This window comes from Manacus vitellinus, unplaced genomic scaffold (genome assembly GCF_001715985.3).
Source record: "Manacus vitellinus isolate BGI_N305 unplaced genomic scaffold, ASM171598v3 scaffold_11_pilon, whole genome shotgun sequence".
NCBI lineage: Eukaryota > Metazoa > Chordata > Aves > Passeriformes > Pipridae > Manacus > Manacus vitellinus.
The window spans coordinates 15,874,276-15,901,885 of NW_021938895.1; the positions used below are offsets into that span (position 1 = coordinate 15,874,276).

General features: G+C 35.9%; 1 protein-coding gene across 1 annotated transcript in view; it reads right to left on the reverse strand.

Annotated features, from left to right (window-relative positions):
* Positions 1-27,610, reverse strand: part of SNTG2 (syntrophin gamma 2) — a 146,177-nt gene that overhangs the window by 29,362 nt on the left and 89,205 nt on the right. Inside the window, exons 10-12 of the mRNA XM_018088882.1 lie at positions 21,523-21,652; positions 15,084-15,122; positions 6,838-6,954 (exon numbers count right to left, since the gene is read on the reverse strand). Of these exons, the coding sequence (XP_017944371.1) occupies positions 6,838-6,954; positions 15,084-15,122; positions 21,523-21,652 (286 nt within the window). The remainder of the gene's footprint in view (positions 1-6,837; positions 6,955-15,083; positions 15,123-21,522; positions 21,653-27,610) is intronic.

The window sequence follows — 27,610 nt, forward strand, 5'->3', positions numbered from 1 at the left end:
CTGCCTTCCACCCAAAAGGAAAAAAGTGAAAAAATCAAATTAAAACTATTTAGGTAAAGCAAAATTTTGTTGTAAAACATCTGGCTTATGTGGATGAAACTTAACTAGGAAAAACCTATGAAATTCAATAACAGATTCTTTTTCTCTGTGTTCAGAATAGCACATAGTTCACCCATAAAACCCAATATTGTTCCTGATGATTTGCATGGAGATCAGCATGTTTTGGTTTTTTAAAATTTATTTTAAAGTTTAATTTTCAGGTTTTTTTCAAATCTAAACCATTAAACCGAATTGTAACAAAATGACAAGAATCTAAACCACAACTTAATCTGCTGTTTATGAATTTGGCTTTAGTGACACAGGCTATAACCTAAAAACTCTTGAGACATGAATGTACTTTCATTTGCCCATATAATTTGTTTTGATTCCTGAAGATTATTTAAACTGTTGAGATTCTTTGCTGCTATTAATGATGGACAATGATGACACCGCTGTGCCATTAAATTCACTCTGAATACCTCAGACTTCTTCCCATTATCCTGTGCATCTCTTTGATCTTTTGATGCTGTGTAACCTCTTATGACTTCTTCAGAAAAGATAGCTAGTGATGATAATAACTGTATATAAGCCAAGATTCTGTTTTACTGTGTATGTCAGAGAAAGGCTACCACACTTAAAGAGTGAAACAGTCTAAATATCATTGCAAGGTGATTAGAACACAAATGACATGTCGAGAGGAATTTGAAGGAGGCAAAACAAACGTACTACAAAGGAATAGTAGAATCTAAAGAGACAGTAGAGTAGAATCTAAAGAGACATTACTCATAGTTTTATCAGAACTATCATAGTATGTCTAAGTCTAAAATGTTATTATTATAGACTGCATTGCTTTTTAAAAAAATCATGAATAATCATATACTTCTAGTCAAGGAGAAAAGTTGGAAATAATCCGAAAAGTTCATGAAAAGGGCACTATCCTTCATTGGATTTAAAGAATGTTTCAGTTTATTGTAGGTTATCCATCATCACATATTTAGTACCTGGGTAACAAGTAACTAAGATAAATGAGATCCTGAAGTATATTTCTTAGGTAATGAAATAGTTCTTCTCATTATTTCCCCTTGGAACTGTTCCTGTAGGTGTTCTATAAATTGCAGTTTCTTGGGATTATTTCGTCATGACAATATAATTATTTTTTATGAAGTATTTGACAAAATGTTTCAAAAAGGCATATTCAGAATAGATAAAAAATAACACATTTTTAAACAGATAAAACAGAGCTGATCAAAAAGATAACAAAAAATGAACAAAGATATAAAAATAGGAATGTGAAGTTACAATTTTAAGCACATAATGAGAGACTGAAATAAGCATGTAGAGTTATAGAAGTTCCAAGTGGTGCAGAAGTACTTTTTACTTTAGCATGAGTTTCTGCAATTTCCTCATGTTTTAAAAAATGGCATTACAGTAAGTTCTGAAAATAAATAAATTAGTAAAATCTAGTTTTACTTAGTTAGACCAGGTGATCTCGGCATCAGTTCATGCTCATATTCCAAATATACTTAGTTTTAAATGTGTGTGTTAATCACTGGCTTTTCTTAAAAAGTCATGGTTTAAAATAGAGAGAAAAGAGTAAACTAATTTTAACAAACACATGCAGTAAACAACAAACTCAAGAAGTTACTCCCTAGGCAAGAGTTCTGTTATTATAAAATAGGTATAAAAGACTCTCATGCCTGTTCAGAGCTCACCATTAAATAAAGAAACATGGTGTGAACGTAAAAGAGTCACACTTCAAAACTTGCTAAAGTCAAAATGAACATAACATACTCTTCGATTTTCTCTGAACACTGAATCTGATTCTAGAATTCTCCAGAGCCCCTCAAAATATTAAAAAAACAATGAATAAATTTAAAGAATAAAACTTAAGGGAAAAAAGATCACAGTGTCTATAATATTTACTACTGAAATACAGAGGATGCTGCATTATCTGAGAATTAAGCAGAAGTATCCTATCTGCCTAAAAGTACTAGAAAGGTCTAGGGAGAAGTAACGTCTAGTTAAACAGTAATTAGTTTCACTATTTTCTTCACTCCTCAATGGAAAAAGAAAATGAAGCAAAAATAATTAAAAACAAAATTAGAAGATATTAAAAAGGAAAAGAAGAAAGTAAGACATGTTCCTGAGATGAATTATGACATGGCATTATAAGAATCCAAAGACGCCCAAATCAACTCAAAACTGCATAGTGCAAAACACACACTACAGTGCAGTCAGATCTGGCAAATATGTGAACAAGATAAAGACTTGGGTGTAAAGTTAGAAAGTTCACCAAAAGCATTCATGGTCAAGTCTATGCCCTTCAGATCATTGCCACCTCTCTCCTAATATGTTACATTGACATAATGCATAATGTAAATTACCAGTATTTAGAACTTACACAGCAGTACTCTCTAATATTAAAACACTGTTTGAGTGAATTACATCATGCAATCTTCTCTTCTCTGTACTGTCTGTCAAAGGTAGAACTACTTCTGTTATTTTCATATTATTCTCATATTTGTTCTTTTCTTAAAACTCCAAGCAGCACATGCAGTGATTGCCTAGTTGCCTTCATGTAAATCACTTCAGTGCTATTTATTTAATCACATTGAAAAAGATAGTTTTCTAATATAAGGGTTACACAGTAGATCCAAAGATACGGTTGTTTGAAGACTTTAATTGAAAAACTCTAATGAACTACGAGGAAGACATAAAAAATGAAACACTATAAACATCTCCTGCATATAGCCCATATTCCATAAAAACAAACTATTCAATTTTTTTTTTCTGGAAATTTTCAATGACATATAAAATAGTTCTATTTTGAATGACAATTTTGAATACTTTCTCCTCAATTTCTACTAGAATAAAAATTCAGGACATTTTCAATATCTGAAAATTGTCAGGAATTATACAGATACTTTTAGAATGTAATAAAATACTGCTTGCATATTAAAAGAATAATTTCTATTTGTTCAATGGTGTTTTTCAGATATGCAGCTTTCAGAAATGTGTCACAATTGTAATATAGCAATCTGTAAATGAAATCTGTAAATATCTTAAATACAGTCAGATAAGCCTCTTCAGGGATGCAGAAAGACCATTCTCTGTTAATCACATCATTCTTGATACATACTCCTATGGTAAAGCTTCTACATTTTTGGAAACAGCATCTGAGATATCGCAGAAATAATGTATAAATAGAATATTACTTGCCATAGTGATTTCTTTCATATTATAATACCCACATTTTTCCACAATTTTCTTTATTTTTGCTCATGGGTAACTATGTTATCCATTCTTATGAAAGCTAGCAGCTGCATTTGCATTTACATTCACGTCATCTTTTACACACAATGGAATTAAAAAGAGTGGAAATTCTACTAGAGCCCTTTACAGGCAGTAGTAAAGTTACAGATAAGAATAAGTGTAGAACTTATAGGTCATCTGCTCTGTGTACACTACATTGATACTCTCATATGCTACATTGATTCATTAAGTATCTCTAGAAATTGTGAAAGAGGTCTATGCACAGCTACAGAGCTGGGACATGTGACATGGAACCAGTGTCAGGGCACAGCGTGGATTGGTGGCTCCCTGGATGCCATCGGAGCTCCCTTGAGGTCCGTCAGGGTAGGGTCCTTGCCAGCTAATTCCCATCCCATCACCCTGCAGTGGGCTGATCCCGTCCAACAGCTAAACACACCCACAGCTGCTCACTAACTCCCTGTCCCCTGCCATGGGGTGAGGGAGACAATAGGAAGAGCAAAATTAAGAAAAATTCTTGAGGTAAGATAAAGACAGTTTAATAAGTGATGGAAAGAAAAAGAAATCAATTGAAGCAAAGGTGATTGCACACTGCTCATCCAAGGCAGACCAATGCCCAGCCAATGGTTACTTTTGAAGACCAAATCCCCATTTTTTATCACAGAGCATGATGTCTTATGGTATGTGATATCCCTTTTGGCCTATTTGGGTCAGCTGTCCTGGCTGTGTCTCCCCCCCACTCCCTGCCTTGCCCACCCCCAGGCTGCTTGCTGGGGGGTGCAACAGCTTGCAACAGAAAGGCTGTACAAGCACTGTTCAGTATTAGCCCAAACACTGGTGTGTTAGCACCGCCTTGGCCACAAACAAGAAACCCACTGCCACACGGGCTGCTATGAAGAGAGTGACCTCCATCCCAGCCAGGCCCAGTACATGTCCCAGCCAGGAGCATGGCAGCCAGGGGGACTGGGACATCCCCAACTCTGGGCACCAGGCATCTCCTTGGGAGCAGGGATGGGCTGAGGCCAGGCCTAGACATGGGCTCCTGGGTGGCCCTGGCTCACTGGGGCTCATGGCTGGGCAGGACAGGGTTGTTAAGCTGGAGACTGGCCCTGCTGCACTGGTGGGGCTGCAATGGGATCCTGGGCTGTGGGAAGGTTGGGGTGAGCCCCAGGGAAGGGGGTCAGCAAAAGCCAGGGCTCAAGGTGCCCTCAGGAGACTGATAATCAGCTTCAAAGTGTGTCTTCGATCTGTGTTTGAATTCTTCAGGTGGGTGGTTGCTGGGGTTCTTTTTGGTTTTTGCTTGTTTGTTTGTTTGGAGGTTTTGTTTGGTTTTTTTTCCCTCTGATAAAAACCATCTGCAGAACGATTAAAAAGCAACAAAACTGGTCAACAGCTTTTATGACTTAAAGACTGTGACACTTACTGGTGTATCATAGTATTGGGATGACATAACACATTGACCAAAGGGGTCCCTTTTGTTCATGTTTTTGAAAGCCACTGTTTCTACAAAAAAAAAATAAATTGTGCAGAAACATGGCAAAGTGTATCAGATTCTGTTAAGTAACATTGTACTAACACCACCAGTCATCCTCCCTTGTCTGTTCTTAACAGAATACTGAACATGGTAAATGAAGTTGTTTATTCTGAAGTTGTTAGTATCATGTAGATGGATAGTTCTAGTTATATCAAAAATGTATCTTAAAAATAGGTTAAAATTTATAGAGGAAAAGCATTCATGGGGTGTGTTAATTATTTGTTTAATATTTCTGCACTGTTTTTACATTTTAATTGGATGGTAGTAATTTACTCAAATTTTAGTTCCTCGGCTTAACATATTAAAACCCCAAGTTTTAGAGGGGGAGAACCCCTGATTTTCTCAAATGTCTTGTCTCATTTTAAAAGGAATATTACTGGCTATTTTAAAATGCTTGAAGTTGATAGGAATCACTGGATTAAGAATTTCAATCTAGAGAGGGGAAAATTTTACTTATAGCATTTCATTGAGGTTCATAAATAACTTTTGAAAAGTATGTGCTTCTCAAAGGTACTGTAGACAGTACACATATAAAGGGTCAGATTTTCTTTGGATCACCAGACAAAACTGTGAGACTGACCATCTTCTGAGAAAAACTGTAAGCAAGTTGTATAATTGAAATGGCATTCTAATTACACATTTTATTCTTTTTCATTTGTTTAAAGCAAAGATTCTCCAGAGAAAAAAAGAAAGAAGGGATTAAACATTACCATGTGGTAAGTATAGGTCACTCTTCTCTAACAGTGTAGAATTCTACAGCTCATTTCTGTTTCATTCTTTTAAACTAATTTTTAGAAAAGTATTAGGTACGTCATCTGTGAAACAGAATTCTTGTTACTAGGTACGTAAATTACCCAAGCAAGACTTTTTCAGGCTATACACTTAGCATTGGATTCTCTGTAATACTTTAATCCCCTGCCTGTGTGAAAAATCCACAAGTATTTGTGGTGTTTATTTCATGATGTATTTTGTCTTTAAGAAAACAGAGTAACTGCCAACTCATATACAAATACCAACTCATATACAAATTCCTTAGAATAAATAAGGTAAGAAACATTAGGCCTAACTGAAGCCAGACAAGACCTAGAAAACAGGTAGAGAGCTAAAATCATTCTAAGCAGAATATAGGAATAAGTAGAATATAAAAATATAAGCAGAATATAAAAATATAAGTATAAATGAAAGCACAAAGAACCTTGCCAATACTTAGCTAGGATGCACTGCCAGAACTTAGGATAGAGGTTAGATGGTACTGTACACTGAAAGAATGCACACACACACACAACCTGAGTAAGATAAGGGGGCAAAATAAGACTTGGGTCCAAGAATCTTGCAAAATACACCTTTAAGTCTGCCAAAATCAAGAAAGTTGAAAAGTTCAGCTGAGGAAGAGGAGTAAAAACGACCACCAAAGGATGAAGAAACAGGAACGACCCTCCTGAATTCTCCCCAGATTGAAGACCCCGACTCCGCCCAGACTCCGCCTATTATGAATATTGTAATCAGATGTTGCAATTATATGAATATTAATGTAAACATGTTGCAATCACCTGTAAAAATGGTATAAAAACCTGTAAATTCACTGGAGAGGCAGAGCAGTTTTGTCCAGCGCGAGCCGGCTGCTCTCCAACATTGCCTAATAAATATACCTCGCTGCTTAAAGACTAACTTTTGTCTCTGAGCAGTTCTCTGCGCCTTTTTGGTGGTAAAATTGGTATCATAACCACCTAAAGAAAAACCTGACCTTGGCAACTTCAAAAAGCAAAACACTCCCTATCAGGAATTCTTTAAACTATCCAGGTACAGTAAGATTTTCAGAGGACCTTGAAAGAGGCTAAATTTCTAAAGCTTATTGAAATTCAGTGGCATCTCTGGCTTTAACTTATTTTGAAATCTCAGCTGACAACTTCACTTGATAAAGGAAGACAAACCCAGACAAACCCAGACATGTATCCATTTACAATGAAACTACCACAAAAATATTAATTTTTTACCGGTGGAGTGCTGAAAATATAGAAGGACGAACCCTTCAGTGCCAGAAACTTGAATTTGTAGAGTTGAGATGAATCAGTTCCTTCAAGTCTCTCATTTACCCATCCCATATGTATGACCTGTAAAAGAAAATAATTGAACATTAAAACTCTATTTTTAAGTGGATCATAAGAGTGGTTTTATTAGAATGGGATGCGTCATACCCTTCACATTTGCCTTCCCACCACTTGCATATTCCTGAAGCATATAGTATTGTGGCAGTGTGTCAGAAGTCCCTGAAGAGAATTAAACTTACAGTCCTGGTAGTCTGAATCTTATCTGAAATAATCACAGTTTTAAAAGCCACCTATGTATCTCAAAGCAGACTCTCGCTTGAGCCAGCAGAAACCTATGTGTACAGAAGTACTTTCAGCAGGCAGTTTATAAAAACCATGATCCTATATTATCTATAGCAGTGTCAAAACTTGGATATACTGACATTTCTATTCCATGTACCTCTGAAGAAATAAACCTGAACAAATCACTAGATATATCAAATCAAACAGCTTTCTCTAGGTTCATGTTTGCCACTGTTAACAAAGTCTTTGCTGCACTTATCGTCTTTCAGAGTTTATATATTTTTTTCATATACACTTTATCTAGGTTCTCATAGAATTAGATGTCAAATTCAGTGGTTACAAAACTTTAACATGTTACAATGCATACCTTTATTTTTCAGAAAAATTAATGCTAAGAAAAAATAAAATTAAGAAGTAAAACTGCATGCTTCCTCTTTGAGGTAGCATGCAAATTTATAAAGGAATAATGTCATAGCGCGGTAGCAGAATATAGTGAATGTAGCTACCCATGAAAAACAACAAGCGAAAAACATTCTAGGTTCCATTTGGCATACTTTAAGAGGAAAATACTGCTCATGAAACACGTATTTAAATCTAGACTGAGTCACCAATCCGAATGTACGATTCTTGCTGATAAGCTTGCTTATTTTCAATTAAGGTTACACCTACAGGCAGTAATGATTTACACAGGGGCAGATATGTCAAAGCACTAGCTAATAGTATAGATGAATGCTTATACTCTTATATCATGAAAACCTCACACATTGTTTTCTAATGTTGGTATTTAATGTCTCAGTTATGTCTCATCAATCAATTTATCAATAAATTAATAATAAATCACTATGTTGAGCCAGACAATCCTTCTCTATACTGCATTAACATTTTAAGGAGATCTAAGAAACAGTACAATAAATACAGTAGCCCTTCCAGTTCTTATTTGCTATTCTGTAAATTTAATAACTTTCACTAAAAGATTGTTTCTACAGCAGTCAGTAAAAGTGTCAAAACAGTATATTCAGAAACCTCAGCACTTTAACAAAATATACTACATTATTGTTTATATTCTATTACAATTTATATTATATATTCCGTTTATTAGGGTGGTAATATAATATCAAATAATACAAACAAAAAGAATGATGTTCAAATCACAGCACATGACCAGTACTATATTTTCCTTTACATTTCTAAAGTCATAGTTGCTGACTTGCAAATTGACACCACTTATTATGGCAACCTGAAAAGTAAGTGCTAATGAATATGAAAGAGGAAGAGGAAAAGACTAAGCAAAAGATATTTAAAAAGAGAAAGAATTTATTAAGGAAAAAAAGAAACGAGAAATTAAAATTAAAATAACAAAAGCAAGTACACTATACAAATAAAGAGAGGGAAACAATTACAAAATACTTGTGAGAAAAAAATTTAAAGAAAAGAGAATTCCAAATGTATATTTGTCCATAAAATTGCCTATACAAAGTCCCCAAAAAGTAAAGAATGAAAACAAAAGAATTTTATTTATCAGAAACAGTGTTTGATTAACTTATGCATATACTGATAAAATAATAAAATTATGTATTTTTAACAGATATATATAAAAAAATATATATATTTTTAATTTCTTTCCACACAACTTTCTTATTGACTGGTTTATTTAATGGTTGTTTAGACCACAGAAATGGAGAAATAATAATTATTCAGTTCCACAAAAGCAAACAAGTGTTGGTACTTAATCATCATCATCATCATCATCATCATCATCATCATCATCATACATGGGTTACTGAGAGTTTAATTGGATCTTAGTACGTGGGTGGGAATATTAGTCCTGGGACAAAAACTGTTCAGTTATTTGGATCAAAACCTTCCATTTGAAGTGTTTAGGAGCACTGATAAGGCACAACACTACAAACTGTCCCATTCTCAGCATTGCTTTCACTGCCATTCAAAGCTACATGGAAAACTACCCATATACCATTGATGTATTATTAAGTTTCTAACATGTTCTAACACACTTTCCAAAAGTTCCAGTAGGAAGAAAATGAGCAATGGCATTCATTACGACGAGATAAAACAAGTCACTAACAAAATGTAATCCAATCACAGCAGATAAATGAAAGTTCTTATTTACACTTATTGATTTTCTACAGCAATAGAGCATCTGGGTGCTGCAAAGACTAGAAACTTAGCATGTATTGAATTTAATAAAGCAGTCAGTACATTTTGTATATAGTACTTTAAATTAAATAGGTATGAAAAGTAAATGATGCAAAACACTGCAGAGGGAACTGAAGAAAGAAAATCAAGGAGATCTCTATGTATGACATGTCAGAACGGACGGTTACGCTTACGTAATTAAAGTGGGATAAGAATCTACAAGAGACGCCAGCTTGACCTGCAAGTTAGCAACCAGTGTTGTGCCATGAGGTACAATGGAACAATAACAAATTAAGAAAGCAAAGAGAAGTACATCTTGAGGGAGCTTTAGTAATTTTTTGGTTTTTTTTCCAAAGCAAGTGTTAGATGGCATATTTTGAAAGGTATAGATAAAGGCAGTATTCAGGGGAACTGGATCCAGGTCAGACCTCTTCAGCACTTCTACAGTATGCCAGTTTTCAAAGTGAACAATTTATATCTATTATTGGATTATGCAACAAAATCTGTACAACCAAATCCATATAATACTGTTTAAAATATTGTAATGTCAAGAATTGTCATAAACCTTGCTGATATCAAGATCTGTTGCAGCACACATTCACAAGATACATTACATGATCACAGGAGAAAATTAGATTGTTTGACACTATTTATTATTGACAAATCTTTCAGGGTGGTTATTCATTTGTTATCTTGCTGCTCCACATACATATTTTGTTTTATTTCAAATTTCTTTATACAGATTGAAGTCAAATTGACTAGTCTCTAACTATCCAACTTCTCTTTCTTTATTCATTAACAGTCATGACGTTTGCCCTTCCCTTATCTTTTGAGATGCCACCTGTGAGACACAAATTCCCTGAAATAATCATGATAAAAGTTTTAGTCTTAAAAATATAAAAAATCCAGGAAACAAAATAAGAAATCTTGCAAGTATTTTTACCTATGCCTAATTTGCTTTAATAAAAAATAAAGAGCAATTCAGCAGCGTGTGTTTTTTGAAAATTGAGTCCCAAATCCGATAACACAGAATAAAGTGCTTTCAAATAATCTCTAGAGTATTATAACAAATTATACTAAGCAGAAACAAAAGTTATGATGCATAGATGCTGTGTGTTTCATCATCAACACAGGTTACATAAACACTTAGCACCTGACTTCAGCAGTGGTACTTACTTAACACCTTTCAGATTTGTGTAATCCCTACGTATTTCTTAAGACCTTGTAGTCCTTGACATAGAATAATTAGCATGACATGTCCTGGGATAACTAGAACTCTCCAAACAATTCCAATGGACAGTCTGGGATTTTAGCACTGTTGGAAATAATTTCCAATAGGCAGTTTGAATGCAGACACCCTGCTTTGGTGGACGAAAAGAATTTAAAAGTGTGGAATTAGCTAGACAATGCCAATTAGCTTCATGAACTGGTACCATTTATTTTAACAGTATAAATATGTTAATAATAACTACAACTACTACTACCTTTCCTTACCTCCAAATTTGAATAACAGTCATAGGACAAAGTCATAGAATCCTAGAATACTCTGAGTTGGAAGGGATCCATAAGGATCACTGAAGTCCAACTTACAGCCCTGCACAGGACCACCCCAAGAATCACACCATGTTTGTTTGACATCTTTTGGCAAAGAGACACTTAAATACAACTGGTTTAGACCCAAGAACCTTAGTCCTTTCTGATTTTCTTTATCTAGATGCCTACAGAATTCCTCACGGTCTGGAGATTCAGCTTCCAGGAAAACCAGTTAGGGGCAATATGAAAAACAAAGAAAGCTCGGTTTAGCAAAGTAATTTTTTATGTTCTTGATGACCCTGAATCCTAGATTGCTAACGTCCTATGAAAAAATAATCTGAATGAAACCTATCCACATCCAGCCTTGTCCCTTTATGAATGATTAAGTTGGACTCTAAAGGCAATGAAGAAAACTCACCACAGGCAACACATTAATGAAACTGCTTAATTCTTCAGGAATGTCCGCGCTCAGAAGCAAAGATAAATTTTCAGTTATCACCAATTTTACTTCAAGGCAGCTCTTCAAGTGACCTTCAATCTCTTAAGGTTATCCGTTCTCTAAATTTTAAATCAATTGCATTAATAAGAGCTATTCAGATCCGTACAAACATGTAACTGACATTAATAGGCTCCATTAACCTAGGACAGAACAAGACCTCTTCTGCTTTCAGTTACTTTCGCCAAGTTTTATATCATGACTTTGTGAAATATATATATGAAAGATTCATAATTTGCTTGTTTTTAAAGCAAATTTTCACAGGACCTATAAATTTTGAATTGTTCATATTTGCTCCTTTAATATTTTTACGTTTGTTAGTTTTATTTCCTTGATCTGCCAAAATTCATTATAAACTTATTTTTTCTCACTTTTTGGCAGAGAAAAATCCAGTGTTTGTTTTTATCAGTTCTATCTTAAATTTTCAGCTTCTGAAATTAGGGTCCTAATTGTATCATCCCTTCTATTTATATTAGGAATGGAAAAAGTGGGATAGATTTGTATCGCCTAACTTTAGACACCTACTTTAGACGATATGCTAAGAGGCAAGTCAAGACAGCAAAAGTGGCTCCTATAAAGGATGATTGAAAGTGTTGATATCAAGTTTCACATTTGAACAGCTCTCTGGAATAGAATAATTTTCTGCACTGAATATCTAGGCAGTTTATGGATACTAGCCTGTTTATTTAGGAAATCAAATTATGTAGGTTGTATGACTGTCCTCAATACTTCTTAAAAATTGAGGGAGAGTATGTCTTCCTTTTTTCACCTAAACTTATTATATGTGCCCAAACTGATAAGAAAAAACTTTTAATTGTTACTAAAGTACTTGCAGTAGACAATTCATGCAACAAAGGATATCCAAATTAAATACCTTTTCCCCTGACACTCATAATCACCTGTTTTTCATATCAGTCTAATTAATAATTAAAAGCCAAGGCAAAGAAAGTAATTAAATCATAAAATTATACAATAGTTGAGGTTTAAAGGGAGCTTAAATGTCATTTAGGTCAACCTCACTGCAATAAGCAGGGACATCTTCAACTAGATCAGGTTGCTCAGAGACTAACCTGACCTTGAATGTTTCCAGCCATGGGGCATCCCCTGCCTCTCTGGGAAACCTGTGCCAGGGCTTTACCACCCTCAATGTGAAAAAACTTCTTCCTTAGGGCTAATCTGAATCAATCCTCTTTCAGTTTAAAATTATTACCCCTTGTCCTATCACAACAGGTCTTGCTACATAGTTTGTCCCAATCATTCTTATAGGCCCCCTTTTACATACTGGAAGGCTGCAATAAGGTCACCCTGGAGCCTTCTCTTCTCTAGGCTGAACAGCTCCCCCTCTCTATATCTTTCCTATAGGAGAGGTGTTCCATCCCTTTGATCATCTTTGTGGCCCTCTTCTGGATCTGTTAGAACAGATCCATGTCCTTCTTGAACAGGATGCATCACTCTAGGTGGGGCTCTCGAGCAGAACAGAGGAGCAGAATCAACTCCCCTGACCTTCTGGCACTCTATTTTAGATGCAGCCCAGGATATGTTTGGCTTTCTGGGCTGCAGGTGCACATTGCTGGGTCATGTCCAGCCTCTCATCCACCAGCACCCCCAATTTCTTCTTGACAGGGCTGCTCTCAATCCATTCATTCCCCAGCCTGTATTGATACTGGGGATTATCTTGACCCAGGTAAAGGACCTGGCACTTGGTTTTGCTGAACCCCCTGAAGTTCCCACGGGCCCACTTCTCAAGCTTGTCCAGGTCCCTCTGGATGGCATTCTGTCCTTCAGGTACATCAACCACACCACACAACTTGGTGTTTTCTGCAAACTTGCTGAGGGCACACTCATCAAGTTTATGTCACTGATGAAGACATTAAACAGTACAGTACAGACCTCTGGGGGACACCACTTGTCAGTGATGTCCATTGGAACACTGAGCCATTGACTACTATCCTCTGGATCCAACCATCCAACGAATTCCTTATCAGCTGGACAGTCCACCCATCAAATCCATCTCCCTCCAATTTAGACAGGAGGATGTTGTGGGGGACTGTGTGAAAGGCATTCCAGAAGTCTAGATAAATAACACCTGGAGCCCTTCCTTGTTCCCTGATGTAGTCACCTTACCATAGAAGGCTATAGGGTTGGTCAGGCAGGACTTGCCCTCTGTGAAGGCATGCTGGCTGTCTCAAATCACCTCCCTGTCCTCCAAGTGCCTTATCACAGCTTCTAGGAGGATCTGTTCCATGATCTTCCCAGGAACAGAGGTGAGGTTGACATGTAGGTAGTTCCTGGGTTCCTCCTTTATATCCTGTTTAAAAATGGGTGCAGTGTTTCCCTTTTTCCAGTCATCTGGGACTTCACCCTACTGACATGAAATTTCAGATATCATGGAGAGTGGTTCGGCAACTCAATCAGCCAATTCTCTCAGGACTCTGGGATGCATCTCATCAGGCCCCATAGACTTACTTATATGTGTTCAGGTTCCTCAAGTGGTCATGAAACTGATCCTTCCTTACAGTGGGAGGGACTTTGCTCTCCCATTCCCCACCTTGCAGCCCATCCTCTTGCAAGGTGTTGGAAGAGAGATTGCCAGTGAAGACTAAATGTTAAATTCTTATATGGAATAGGTATTTATTTTGGTTTTAGGGGTAACTTTATTATCTATTATACACAGAATTGAAGTCTGTAGTGGGTTTTGAGGCATATTTTTTCAAAGGATTAACCCAAATATAAGAAAACAGTTTCCTGTGTAAGAAAATGTCAATGCTTAAATATTTTAATAACTTCTGGGAAAGCCTAAATACGTCTAAGAACATTGTAAGATGATGAAATGGTGACATGGGACAAAGTATTCAATATGTCAAACTAATAAATATTTATTTGATCCTGATATGAAGAATTTTTTGACTCAGCCTTTGACTTCTATAATAAAAATTCTGTAATTAATTTCTGCAGTAAAATGCTATAAAAGGCACCTTGTCTGTTTTTCACTTCTATAATCTACAAACCCAGCATTTTTGAAAACAGCCAGGATTAGGCTCTGTGTTCTTGAGCAATAATGCCAGATTGATGCAATGAAAGCAGATGTAAGTGTAACTCATTAGTTTTGTAATACAAGCTTCAGAGTATTTTCCAGAATTAATTAATTAGCCTGGAAAATGCTACTATTTTATTTTACAAAGCACTGTTACAGGAAGTAAGAATGCTTCCCAAAGCAGTAAATTCATTGGACTTCAGGACATTTGCCTAGTTGGAGTAGAAGAAATATATCATCAGGCTTCTGAGCTCCAAAAATCACAGACAAACAAACACAGTCTGCATAGCCTGATAGATGCCAAACAGATCAGATTTGGAATTCGCTCCTTGGCTATCTGTGCACATGATGTAAATCGAGAGTTAAAAGACTCACTACTGCAGTGTTGCATGCAAACATACACTACGCTTTCCAAGACCTGGCTGGGAGTTCCATTGTTCCCCTCTCATGTATTTCACGGCTCCATCTAATCCAGTTTTTAGGTTTACAGTGGAAGATTCTACTCAATATTGTGGATTAGTAAGAATAGTAAAAATCTGTTGTATTCAGTAGGTAATTTCAGAATTTCAAACCATAGAAAACTTGGTTTTAGAATTTTAAAACTGACTAGATATGCATATGCAAACTCTACAAATTTTCCAACAATGTAATCACAAGAATTAAAAAAAAAGCATAATGTAATAGAAGTCTTACCTGGTCTGAGGGAGAACAGCATTTATTTGCCATTTTCATCTATGACAGAGATGGAAGAACACACAGTTATTTATATGCTGAAGAGTTTCTGTGATGCAATTAGCATTGATTGACTTAGTTATGGAATACAGTATTAATACTTCAAAATTATATTTGTAAGAAATTAAATCATTCAGTGCTTAAATACTAGATTTTTACTACTACATTGAATTTAAAAAAAACCACCAATATTTGAAAGACAAAAGCCTTTTATCAGAGTTTTCATTACATCCTTCATAAAGATTTGCATGTATGAACTTAAATTTGCCACTCTGAGTGAAAATATTGTACTGTACTGTAGACACCTCACTCAGTTAAACAATTGCTTAAGCAGACTTACAAATGAGGTCTGTGATTAAGTACTTGTGAAATGAAGACAATAGAGTGTAAGATGTGTTGAAGGATGAAAGGAAAATTGTATGGGCTTTCCTTTTAGTTTGCTCTTCAAGATAAAGTTACATATCTCTCTCTTTTTCTCTTTGTTTAGGTAATGAAAAGTTTTGTTCATTTTGGCTTTTCTCTGGCAGTCAAAGTTTGTCTACTGCTTATCTATGCAAACCCTGACATATATTCCTTTCTTTAAAGGGTAACACTTAAATGTGCAGTGTTGATAAGGATAGATAAGAGTCTAGAAAGAAAAAGATTAGACTGGAAAAAGACTCCCCGATACTGCAAAGAGTAAGCTGAAAATTGTCCTAGAGCTGATGAGTACTTGCAAAGGACCTTGTCATCAAAAAGCCTGTTTAAGAAGACATGAAAGGTTTGTGATAAGAAAACCAAAACCTATACAAATATGCACATGGAAAACTACAAATGCCACAGGAAACAAGCAGAAGAATTCCAGGGGAGTGACGGAGGGTCTGAGGATGAGGTGGCCAAGATACTGGGAGCCTGGGGCATCTGCCAGACCTGGTTGTCACCTGGGGTTGTGTGCTGGAAGATCCTGTCAGGCCCTTGGAGTGGCCCTGCCATGGTCCCTACTACTCCCTGCCACCCTAGAGGAGGAACAGGGACTACCACAACAGAGGCAGGTCACAGCCGGCAGTTGCACAACCTGCAGCATAGCACAGGCATGGATCAAAGACAAGAATGGAACTAAAATTCAGCTGCTAAGCAGAACAAGGGGCCCTAGCAAGGTTCCTTCCAGGTCATGCACAGAGGTGTGGCTTACCACAGCCTGGCTCCAGGCTGCATGGCTGCACTAAGCCAGAGCAGGCCTGCAGCACTGAGGTGGGGGGAAGAGGTGGCAGAGATTCTTGACGCCCTGTCAGTAACAAACCAGTGAGAACTCAAGAAACTCACTCTGTAACTTGGTTAAAACAAATTGGTGACATGCCCAGTGTCACAGAAGGAAGCAGATCTCACCAGTCTGATTTGTTGGTAGGTTTAATCCTGCTAGAGTAGTCGTGCAGGACATAACGAAAAGACACACTACTGACTAATGTCAGTAGAAATGCTGATACATCCTGCCCATATTCTACCCCAACCTTGCTCTTGTGCTTCAGACAAAAATATACACACAAAGTAAATACATAGAAGCCATGTTATACACACGGAAAATATAATTTCCTTGCAAGTATCCAAAACCTTGCTGAATAATGAGATTACTATAGCACAAATCAGTGCAAGTGAACAGTTACAGATGTGCCTGGAAAAAAATGTGTGAGACTGGTCATGCAGGTTTTTCTGCACAATGAGGGTAGAGTATTGTGAAGTGCACCCTCATAAGCAGTTCAGCTTCCCTTTGGGAAGAGGGCAAGAGGGAAGAATGCATTGGACTCCACAGCTATTCACTGCACAGTCTTAGCTCATCCCTGTTCAAAGCAGGGATGTCTGCAGCCCTGATGTAACTGTGGGGAAAGATCATTTTACGTCCCTATGTTATGGGGCTGAGAAGTATGTACTCTCCACTTCACCTGGCAGCATGTGTTCTCTATATGCCTCCACAGCTGGTGCAGAGAGACAGGAATGGGATACACTTACCTTGTTGGCAGTGCATAGGTTCTTAGCACTGCACTACAGTAATGGGAGCTGGAGACAACAGGGGAACTAAAACAAAAAACCTGGATCTGCAAAGACTGCAGGCAACTTTGAAAAGGAACTATTAAACAAATTATAATTTCTATATTCTGTTCTGAATGGATACATACAGGACAGGAACAGACTGGGAAGGAAATAGTTCAGAATTGTTTACCTAAATCTAAATACGTCTCGGGTTGGGATTTATCTCACATATAATAAACCTATATTCTCTTTCCTGACAGCAGTGAGAGTGAAGGATTCTGACAGGCACCTATTTTTTTTTTCCTAGCTATAATAGTATTTAACTATTATTAACTCAACTGCAACGCAGAGTATCACTTAGATACGTGTTTACATGAAGGAATAAAAGAAAAAGTTTGTACAGTATAACATACAATTAAAAAAGCTGTAAAAGGCATAAATATGATCTGGATTAACAAACCTACTTTGATTCCAAATTTTAAGTTTCTACCAATCTCCTATGAAACTGTGTGAATGATTTATAAAAACCATAAATAATGCTTAAAGTGGAACAAGTGCATCATAACTTTTTCTCTTATCTGCTTATGAGCTACTCATTTATTTATGAATTTTTTTTAAGAAATAAGACCAGTAGAATATAGTGGGAAAAAATACAAAACCTTGAGAAAGTTATAAATATAAGAAACAAGTCTCTGTAATGTAGATGAACTGGCAGCATTACCTTTAGATGCTTCAACCCATTATGACTTCATTAATGTTTGGAGCCATATTTCAAAGAAAAAAAAGCTATCTAATAGCTGGCAATTTGAATGGTGCAAAATAGGGAGAGAAATATAAATTATCCCAAAAAACTCTCTTCTAAAAAATTATTTCCATCACAAGTTGTCACTTCAGCCTACAAAGAACCCTCCAGCAAAAGAAATTAAGAACAGCAGCAGTGAGAAGCACATGCAGATTAACTTGCTTCCTGTGCTTCTTGTTACATCATGGAATATTCACTGACAGTTTCTGTTACCTCTCTTTCCTCAGTTTCTTCAACTGCACCTCCTTCTGCGAGAAAAGAAGTGTATGAAGAAATAAATCGGAGGTGCTGATTCACCTCTATTTATTTCTGCCAAAGGTAAATGTGAAGAGCTTTGCAAACATTGAAATCGGGGACTGAATCACAAAGGAAGATGATAGGGTAGTTTGATTCTGGTAGAAAAGTATGTGAAAAAAACAGAATATGAACAGAATGATGAATAATTTGGAGCAAGGGTCCTCAGAAAAAAAAGTAATGCATGCTGCTTGCAAAGCCAATTGTTACTAGAAGATTTTCTGAGCTAAGCATACAAAGCATGTATCAGTAAGGAGGGCTAAAAAGATACCCTTACATTTTTCTCCATGTTGCAGTATTCCCTGTGCTCCTCTGTCATCTAAGAACTAACTTTCTCCAGGCTGGTACCAGAATCATTAGTTCTCATCTACCAAGTAGCACTTTCTAAATATGCTAACATACAGGGGCAGCAGCCTTATGCAGTGACAACTCCTCACATCTTCACTGTTGAAAGATGATTCCTTCTTTACACTTGATCCCCAGAGAGCTTGTCTTTGTATAGAAGTTAGATGTTTCAGTACTTCAAAAGAGTAGTCTGACAATAGCAGAAGTATCACATTGTGGCAGAGCTATTTTTGTACTACCTACATTAGGACTGTCTTCTGGCATCAGCAGAAGATCTGACAAAGAGCTGCCAGTTGCTGAATGAAACTGTATTAGGGTAAAATAAAAAAAATGAAGTATATTAGGATAAAGTGATACAGGAAAGCTTGTGTGCACTCTAAGAAAACAGTCTGTATTAGAAGCTCTTTAAGAACTAAAATTCTAAAAGAAATTATTCAAAATTTTATGCAAATATGTAGGACAAAGGATGTATACAAGAGTAGCATGAATACACATGGATTAAGTAAGAACGGTGCAGGAAAAGTTGCTAAAGTCATGAACCAATTATCAGCAAAACAGCAAAACAAAATCTAAAAATATGTGGAAGTAAAATGTGAATAATGGAAAATATTGCTTAAAAACTTAGTAATATTTTAGGTCAGGTAAGAATGCTGATATCATGCCAAACGTATCAGCAAGAAGATCCATTGTGACTATGTATCCAGTAATTAATTTCCATACAGAGATTATGGCATAGTACAGAACAGGAAATGACTAGTTTAAATATTTGGAGAAGCAACTGAACTTAGAGTCAGCATAACCCATAACTAGATAAGGAAGATTCTGGATTTCTGAATGAGTAGTGATTATCTCCTGGAGAATGGGAGAGACACTCTACAGAAGCGGAAAAGTGCAGAAACAGTAAAGAGGTCTGAAGGAATTATAGATCCATTCCCTAATGTCAGTTTCTGAGGTATGACAAGAAAAGAAGGATTCTGTGAAATGATAGCACTAAGGTAATAAAATGCATTCAAAATGGACTTTCAAGAAGCCCAAAACAAAGGCTTTACCCTAAGCACTGTGGACGGTGGTCTATTTGGCTGTCCAGAGGCAGCAAGTGCTCTCCAGCCTCCTTCTGCTGTAAACTTCTGTTGCACTTTAACCCCACAATCCTCATCTTAAAACTGGTTTGCCATAAAAGGGATTCTCACTGACTATTACATCTCCTGTTCTGATGATCAGTAATCAAAATGCTCTGGTTGGACCTTTCCAGTTGTACCACAGGCTGCACACCTAATGAAGTCCATGAAGTCCAAGCAAAAAGTTTATGTGCTTCTCATATGAGCTACATAGAGTTTACTCTATAACATAGAGTAACCAAACCCACAAAACATGGGAATTCATCTGTTCATGACATTCATGACTGTTATTTCTCAGACCTTTCCTGGGAACAACCACTTATATTAACACCAGATGGACTACTTTGTTTACAGAATTCAGTGTTGTAATAGATAAGGGAGAAGACCAATGAAACTACTCAGACAGGTCCCAACACAGTGAAGATACTATGTCAGGACATGTATTACTGCACATAGTGCCTTTGAAAAAAACAGACTAGCATGCTAAGATAATAAAAGTTGCTGCTTGCATTTATAGTCACTTTTTATTGTCTTATTCACTTATATCCTTGGAGTGGTTTTTATTCAGTTGATTTCATTAGAAAGAAAAATAAATTGTCTAAGTAACTATGAACTGGAATTGTTCTAAAAATATTACTATGCACTTTCTTAGAATTGTCAAATAATAACACTGTGTACATGATGTAAATCGCTAAATAGAGAATATTTATAAAGAATGCATCATAAGCAAAAATGATTTCGTCAAAGAGATTGCTTAAGCAATTGAATATTTGGAGATTTAACAGAATACATGAACTATAGCGATCAAATGGAATTCCATGTAACTTTTGATGACTGGAAAAATAAATTAAATTTTAAATCTCTTTTAACCAAAGATTTATGTTGAAATCCAATACAAATTCTATGCAATATAATCTGAAGAACTAAGCAACAGTTCATCTAGAGTACAAAGCATAAAATTAAAGTCACGCTACTAAATCATAATTTATAAAAGATGTTACGGATTCAATATATTTTAGGAAAAATATTAAAAACCTGTACAGGCAATTCTTTCAGTGATAACAGTGCTTTTATATTTTCATCACTGATTTTTACCATTTCTTAAAGATAAATATATTTTCAATATTGTACATTATCCAGTTCCCTATTTAACTTTATGGTTCATTCCAAAATCTCAATAGTTTTTAGCTGTTCTTTGTTAGAATAATAATGTGCTGTCCAAATAGCAATTTTCTGTTTCTCCAAGGATTAGATAATACCTCTGCTTGCAACAACAAATGTTACTTATTAATTTACAGGAATAACTTAAAATAGCATAAGCACCTTTATACTTCTAGAGAGAAAGGAGAAATATAGAATAATATGATCTTAAATAAATCAACTCTTAGACAACTTAGAGAGGTAAAAATAACTTCTCCCAATAAGCATCTGTAAATTGCCCTTCACTAGCCATGGAATTTTCACACGCCTACTTCAAAATCAACAAATGTTAATTTCAAGCATAGTTTAATTAAAAAATGTAAAAATTATATATTTGGTCATGTCTAAAGCTCTGTGAAATTACCACTACGGATAAATATTTTGCCTAAATAAGTCTTAAAAATAATAAATGCAATGTTTTTCTACTACTCTCTGTTCTATGATAACACTGCAAGTCCTGGAAACTTCATGATAGTTTTGATCAGACCACCTTTCCCTGCTTCTTCCTTTCTCTTTTCCTCCTCATACACAATCATTTTATATATTATCTCTTAAATGTGAATTGTTTTCTACCCTTTGAAAACTAGAAATAATTTTACAATAGCATAGACAAGAAAATATGCAGAAAGTAACATACATTTTGAAGTGTCAAATCACTGATGTTAGTTGACATTGCTCTCAGCCAGTCAGCACTCTCCTGGGCTGTATAAAACTGAAGTATCCCAGTACCAACTCCATCGAGTGCCAGCACTTCAAATGCATTAGATCTGCAGTAAGAAGAAATATATCCATAAAGGAAGATACATCAATTTTCTGAAACTGCCCAATATTTATCAATGTTCAAGTGATTTTTATGCTTTTTGACAAGTTTTGAGTGTTTACTTTACAAATCAGAAGAAAGGTAACAAAAAGAAGGATAATAATGGGCAGTACCAGGAGCAACAGATACAATAAGTACTTTCTCTGTACCAGCACACATGTGCTGCTGATCATTTACTTCCCCTGAGTATACATAATATGTTCGTAACTGCCGAACTTAAGGTAGTCTATTAAGGAAGTATGCATTAGATCTTTTTGAACAAACATATTTTTTTTTAAACCAAATTGCCAATTTTCTTCATTGCATTTTAGCTTCATTTACTAGGAATGTATGAAGATGCAAAGAACTGTCTTCCTAACTTTCATTTCTTGGTTTCCAATATTTTTTTACATGTCATTAAAAGTAATGTTTACTTTAAGCTCTTTTATGACATAGGAATTTGAAAAATGTACTCAGGAGTTTCTTTAAACATTTTTCTTTAAACAAATTTATCAAAACAGCATTGACACATGGGAATGCGCAATTGCATTTTATTAACTTTTAATGCAACTTTTACATGTTTATAGCATCTTTATTCTGCAAATGCCAATGATTTCCTCACTATCTGCAGTAAGTTACTGTTATAGGTTAGAAATCTGAGAGGGGGAATTTTTATTCCCCCTGCCCCCTACTGCAGGAAAGACGGAGTTTGAATGGAAAGGAGGAAGGGAGTCAATTAGCCTTACAAAAGAACTAGCTGGCCAGACCACATTCCTAACAGATGGCCCATCAGATGCTGGGGGGAGAGGGGAGGAGTTTTGGGAGGGGGTGGGGGGGCTCTTCTCAGAAGGGGAGAGGTTCAGACGGTGGAGTTCTCTCTTTCGGACAGAGATGGGGGTCTGCGAGCATGCATTTGGAGAGAAGGCCTGGAAGCCTGTCTTTCTGGCTTCTTGTCCTGCTCAGCCCTGACTGCTGGCCTCAACTTGCCTGCGAGTTGTCTTTTGTCTCCAGCCCGGACCTGTTGCGTTTTCATTGGAAAGTCTCTGTGCTCGCTGGGAGAAAAGGAGGAGCTTTTTGGGGCGCCATCAACTGAGAACCACAGTGAGTCCTGTGGGGGTGGACTGATTTTCCTTCTGCCCTTCTTCCACTGGGGGAAGGGCCCCCCGTTGTTTCTTTTCGGCTTCTCCCATGATCTGAGACCATCCCCCAGACCACCCACCCCGTGCGGTGACCGCCAGAGCCCAACAGCACCCCCTGCAAACCACGACAGAGTACTGCAGGCTCTGCACTTCCAGTGATCCAACAGTGCCCCTGCCAACCGTGATTAGAACTGTGCTAAAGGACAGAGAAGTATTCTGACCTTTTGTCTTTTGTTTGAAGGGGATTTTTGGGTACAGGACTACTGTCTAGTTTTTTTTGTGTTCTGTTACTGTTCTTGTCAACATACATTTATCTTTTAATAAAGGGTTGTTATTTCTTCTGGTTTTTTTCCACTCTTCCTCGATTAAAACCCCTTAATTTTGAATTTACAATTGCTGAGAGAGAGAAGTTTGGTCTATCTCATAACTCATCCTCTTTAGCAAACATTCCAGTCTCTTTAGACTGAGACAGTTACACATTGTGTATGTATGTCTGAAAACCCCTGCCTTTGGATGATGGTGGGATATGCTTTTTTTTACTATAAGATTTTTCAATAGGAACAACAAAGGCTCATCAAGTAGTTGCATGGAAGTACACTGATGTAAATGTAAAAAGAAGTGACATGCAACAGTTGCAGTAACTAAACTTCAGAAAAATTCACAGATTATTTAAATGCCTATGACTGTCAGGAGAATTATATTTCTGTCATATACTACGGTGAAAGACAATTATAATTACCTGAACGATTGTGTATATGTTTGTTGTGTATATAATATGGAGAATATCACTACTATCTTCTACATTTACAGACTATTTATCTATACCTATAGCTGTATTGCTTCATTTTTGGTACTAACTTAGAAGAAAGCCAACTACTGAATCCAAAATACTGCTCTATGAAGTTGCTGAGTTTTCCTAGGGTTCTCTGATCCAAGGTGGAGTCCTCTACTGCTTAATCTATCATATATGCCAACATAAGCATTCAAAATGACACACAGTTTCATAGGCAGTAATTCATTCGTGACTTAGTGAAAAAGTTATTTAACTAACCTTTGTCATTTTTAGGGATTTTGATGGTGAATGGGAATACTGAATTCTATTCCTTGCCGAAAAGGGTAACATCACATACAATATTAATAAGACAAAGTATCTGAACAGATATATATGACAGGCTTTACTGTTACAAGAGTTATAAAGTGTTATACTTGCTTTTTGCAAAAATTACATGCTTGGTCTGAAGACTTAAATATATATAAGCCGATTCCCTGTTTTACTTTCATGATTGAATTATTATGGTAACTACTAACACCTGGTGGCAATGGTATAATTCTGTGTCACTTTCATTTGAGAAAATGTTTCAACTCTTCAGAAAGAAAGAAAAGGTCAAACCAAATCCTTTTATTGTCTTTAAGTAAATTGAATCAATCACCTCTCAAGCACATTGTTCTTTTTACCTAAGGCTCTGACAAAGATCCCAACAGTGCTGTAATGAAATGACTTATGGAATGATCTTGTCAACATCCCATTGAGACAGTGAAAATTCCTTATTCATTGATACACAGTGGAAGCTGGAAACAGACTTAATTTGGTGCTGTGAAGAGAAGCAACTCACAATACCCAGTTTAGATATCCAATTCAAATATCAAAACTATGATGGTAGAATCCTTACCCAGTGAAAGGGCAATCCTTGTATAGGGCTTCATCACTGAAAGTGTGCTCAGCTGACTCTTGCTCAAAGGGGTGTCCACCAAGACAGCCCTTCCTGTAGAGCTCTTCCCTTGCTCCATAAGACTGACACCAGGACATCCTTCCCCAGGATCTCAGTTTGGTTCAAAGCATCTGATGTGCTAATGGTGGTCACGCTGCCTGATACATGTGACTGAGACCTTTGGGGCACTGCTCTCCCCACTGTGCTGACTTGGGCAGGAAGGTAGTTTTACCTGAGAGCAGTTTAGTGCATTAAATGACACAGGAAACAAAAGAGCCAAGGCTTGTCAAAGAAGAAGATGTCAGCCATGAAGTCTGTGCTAGTAATACACTGATTTTACTCTCAATTTTAATCAACTTTACTATGATTATTTCTTGCCTTCAGTTTCAATAATTTCCCTCTGATGATACCATAATACATTGATATTGTTCCAGGTATCATACTGTGTTCTGAAAAGCATAGTGTATAGAACCCTACAAGTAAAAACAAATATTAAAAATAAAAATAAAAGTTTACCAAAATGAATGCTGAGGCTTTTGTTTTAAGTGAAACAATCAATTCAAGCACTGAGACAGCACTAGAATTCAGGAGAAAATAAATCTGAGAGGCTTAAATGCCATGCCTCTCTCTCTACCATTTCCTCGAAACATAGAAAAGAAAAAAAATAGAGGCAGAGCAAAGCACCTATTCCTATTAGGTGATGAGGAGCTTTCCATTTAATACCAAATAGTAAGTTTGAGAGGTCTCAAGATGCTATAAAGTTGCTGTAGTTTTGGTTTAGGGTTTTTGGGGAGGGTTGTTTTGTTTGTTTGTTTGTTTATTTTGTTTATTTGTGTGTGTGTGTTTGGTTTTTTTTCTGAGGTTACAAGATCATTTTAAAACACAGTCAGAGGAATTTGCCATCTCTTCTACTACAGCAGTTGTGGTACTGACTATTGCAACTAGAACCAGAAATGAATATTTTCATTTCCTAAATTCTAGAAATTTGTGTCAAATTACCCTCACATTTCTTGATTTCAAATTTGTCTCCCAATCTTTAACTTTGTTTCCTTTAAGCATTTCTGCCAAGGAGCATGAGGCACTGTTTTCCATACTCAATCTCTTTCTATCTCATTTTCATGATGAAATGATGAATGGACCTGCATTCCTGGTCTCCTCTGGGGTTTGTTTATGGCAATAATTTCTTTTAATAAAATAAACACTCTCTTTGTGAGAATGGCAGAGAGAGTAAGAGATGAGCATTGGAAGACTTCAAGTTATTTTTTTGACATTGACACTTTTAAACAAATATTGTTAATTAATATTAATAAAGTATATTTTGCCATACAGTTGAAATGAGAAAAGCTGAATTTTTACTTTACTGGAGGCTAAGAATTTCAACAAAACATATTTTTAGATTTCTTAGTGTCTGTGGCATGTGAAACCATCCCTCCATTAGACTTACATAACTATTTTATTGTGTTGCCCTTATAAAAACCTAGATGCATGTCTGACAGCAGTTGTTTTACCTGAAGATTACTACCATGCTGATACAGACAGACAGATTTGATCTTCCCAGGTCCTAAATCAGTATTCCTTCCTGTTTGTATGATTTCTTTGATTTCTGAGTTGAGTTTTTATTGCTTTTGTTTCAACATTTTCTTGTGGTTTGTTTATAGGACTATCTGACCGTCTTGCTAGAATTATTTATATTTAAACTGAAGTTTTATGGATTATGGGTGGATTTGGTTGGAAATTCTTCATAAAGAATTATCTGAATTACTTAATCTCTCTGAAATGTCACGTTAAAAATAATATTATTTTATATTGTAAATGTCATATAGTCTTGTACCTTAAAAAATGTTCAAACGTGCTCATATATCTGGACTATTAACAGAAACTACGTAGCTAAAAAGATAACAAAGCATTAAACATAAACTTGGATTGCATTTTATGTTTGTGGTATTTTGGGGGAGCATTTTGCTTCCAGCATTGTAACTTTGGTTTATTTTTACTACACTTAGAGCAATCAAATAAGATAACTGAAGTAACATAGACATTATACTTTTAACTGATGTGTCAAAAAACGGTAAGCAAGTACTCATTAAGGTTTTGTAATTCAAACAGATTATGTTTAACACCTAGATCTTTCTCAAAATGGTTTATTTCACTTCCTAATTTTCAATTTATTTAACTAATTAAGGCATTTTGTTAACTTACTGAAATGTTAAATGGAAAATACAATTCTTAAGAAAGATTCTGTTAAAAAAACAGTGAGTCCATTAAAAAAAATCAACTACACAATACTCTGTAGTAATTTCAATGGCCAGAATAACAAGGAATAGAAAGCAACACCTAAATCTAATTAGGTCGTTTTGTATGGGGATCATAGTTACATGAGCTCATTGATACGGGACCTGAATTACTTCCACTCACTTCCTCAATTTTCCATATTCTAAGTAAGCATTTTTTCTTCAGTGTCTAAACTCATAATGTTCAAGGGGTTATAGCTACTGTACCTTCACTCAAAGCTCCAGTCAATACAGTGTATAAAAAATATTATACAGTACTACCAGTATCTGCTATAAGGACTAAAAATACTTATCTACATTTTCCCAAATAACAATTTAGACATTTCATAAGAAAACTGAAAGACTACAATGAGTGAACTACATTCTCCACTTTCTATAAGACTACTTATCTTCTATATCTTAAATAAACCCCCCTAAAAAACTTACTATGAACTACAAATTCTTCTGGCTGAGAAAGACCTACTGATCTCATTATTTCTCTGTTAAACTTACATCAGACTTATTGACCAACTCTATCCTCAATATTTGAAAAATGTTTCCATTACCAACCACCAATTAAGCATATTCAGAGCAACAGCATTCTCATTGTATATATTACCTTACTTCTTACAGAGAAAAACTACATTGGTGGATTGGTGAGAAGTGTAGAATAATAGAAGTAGTAATGCTATATTATAAAGGCAATTGAATAAAAAAAATTATTGAATTGCTAAGTAAACAAAAAGATTAATCAGCCTGCTGCATAAAAATATTCAGATAGACTCCAATCATATCAACAATATGACAT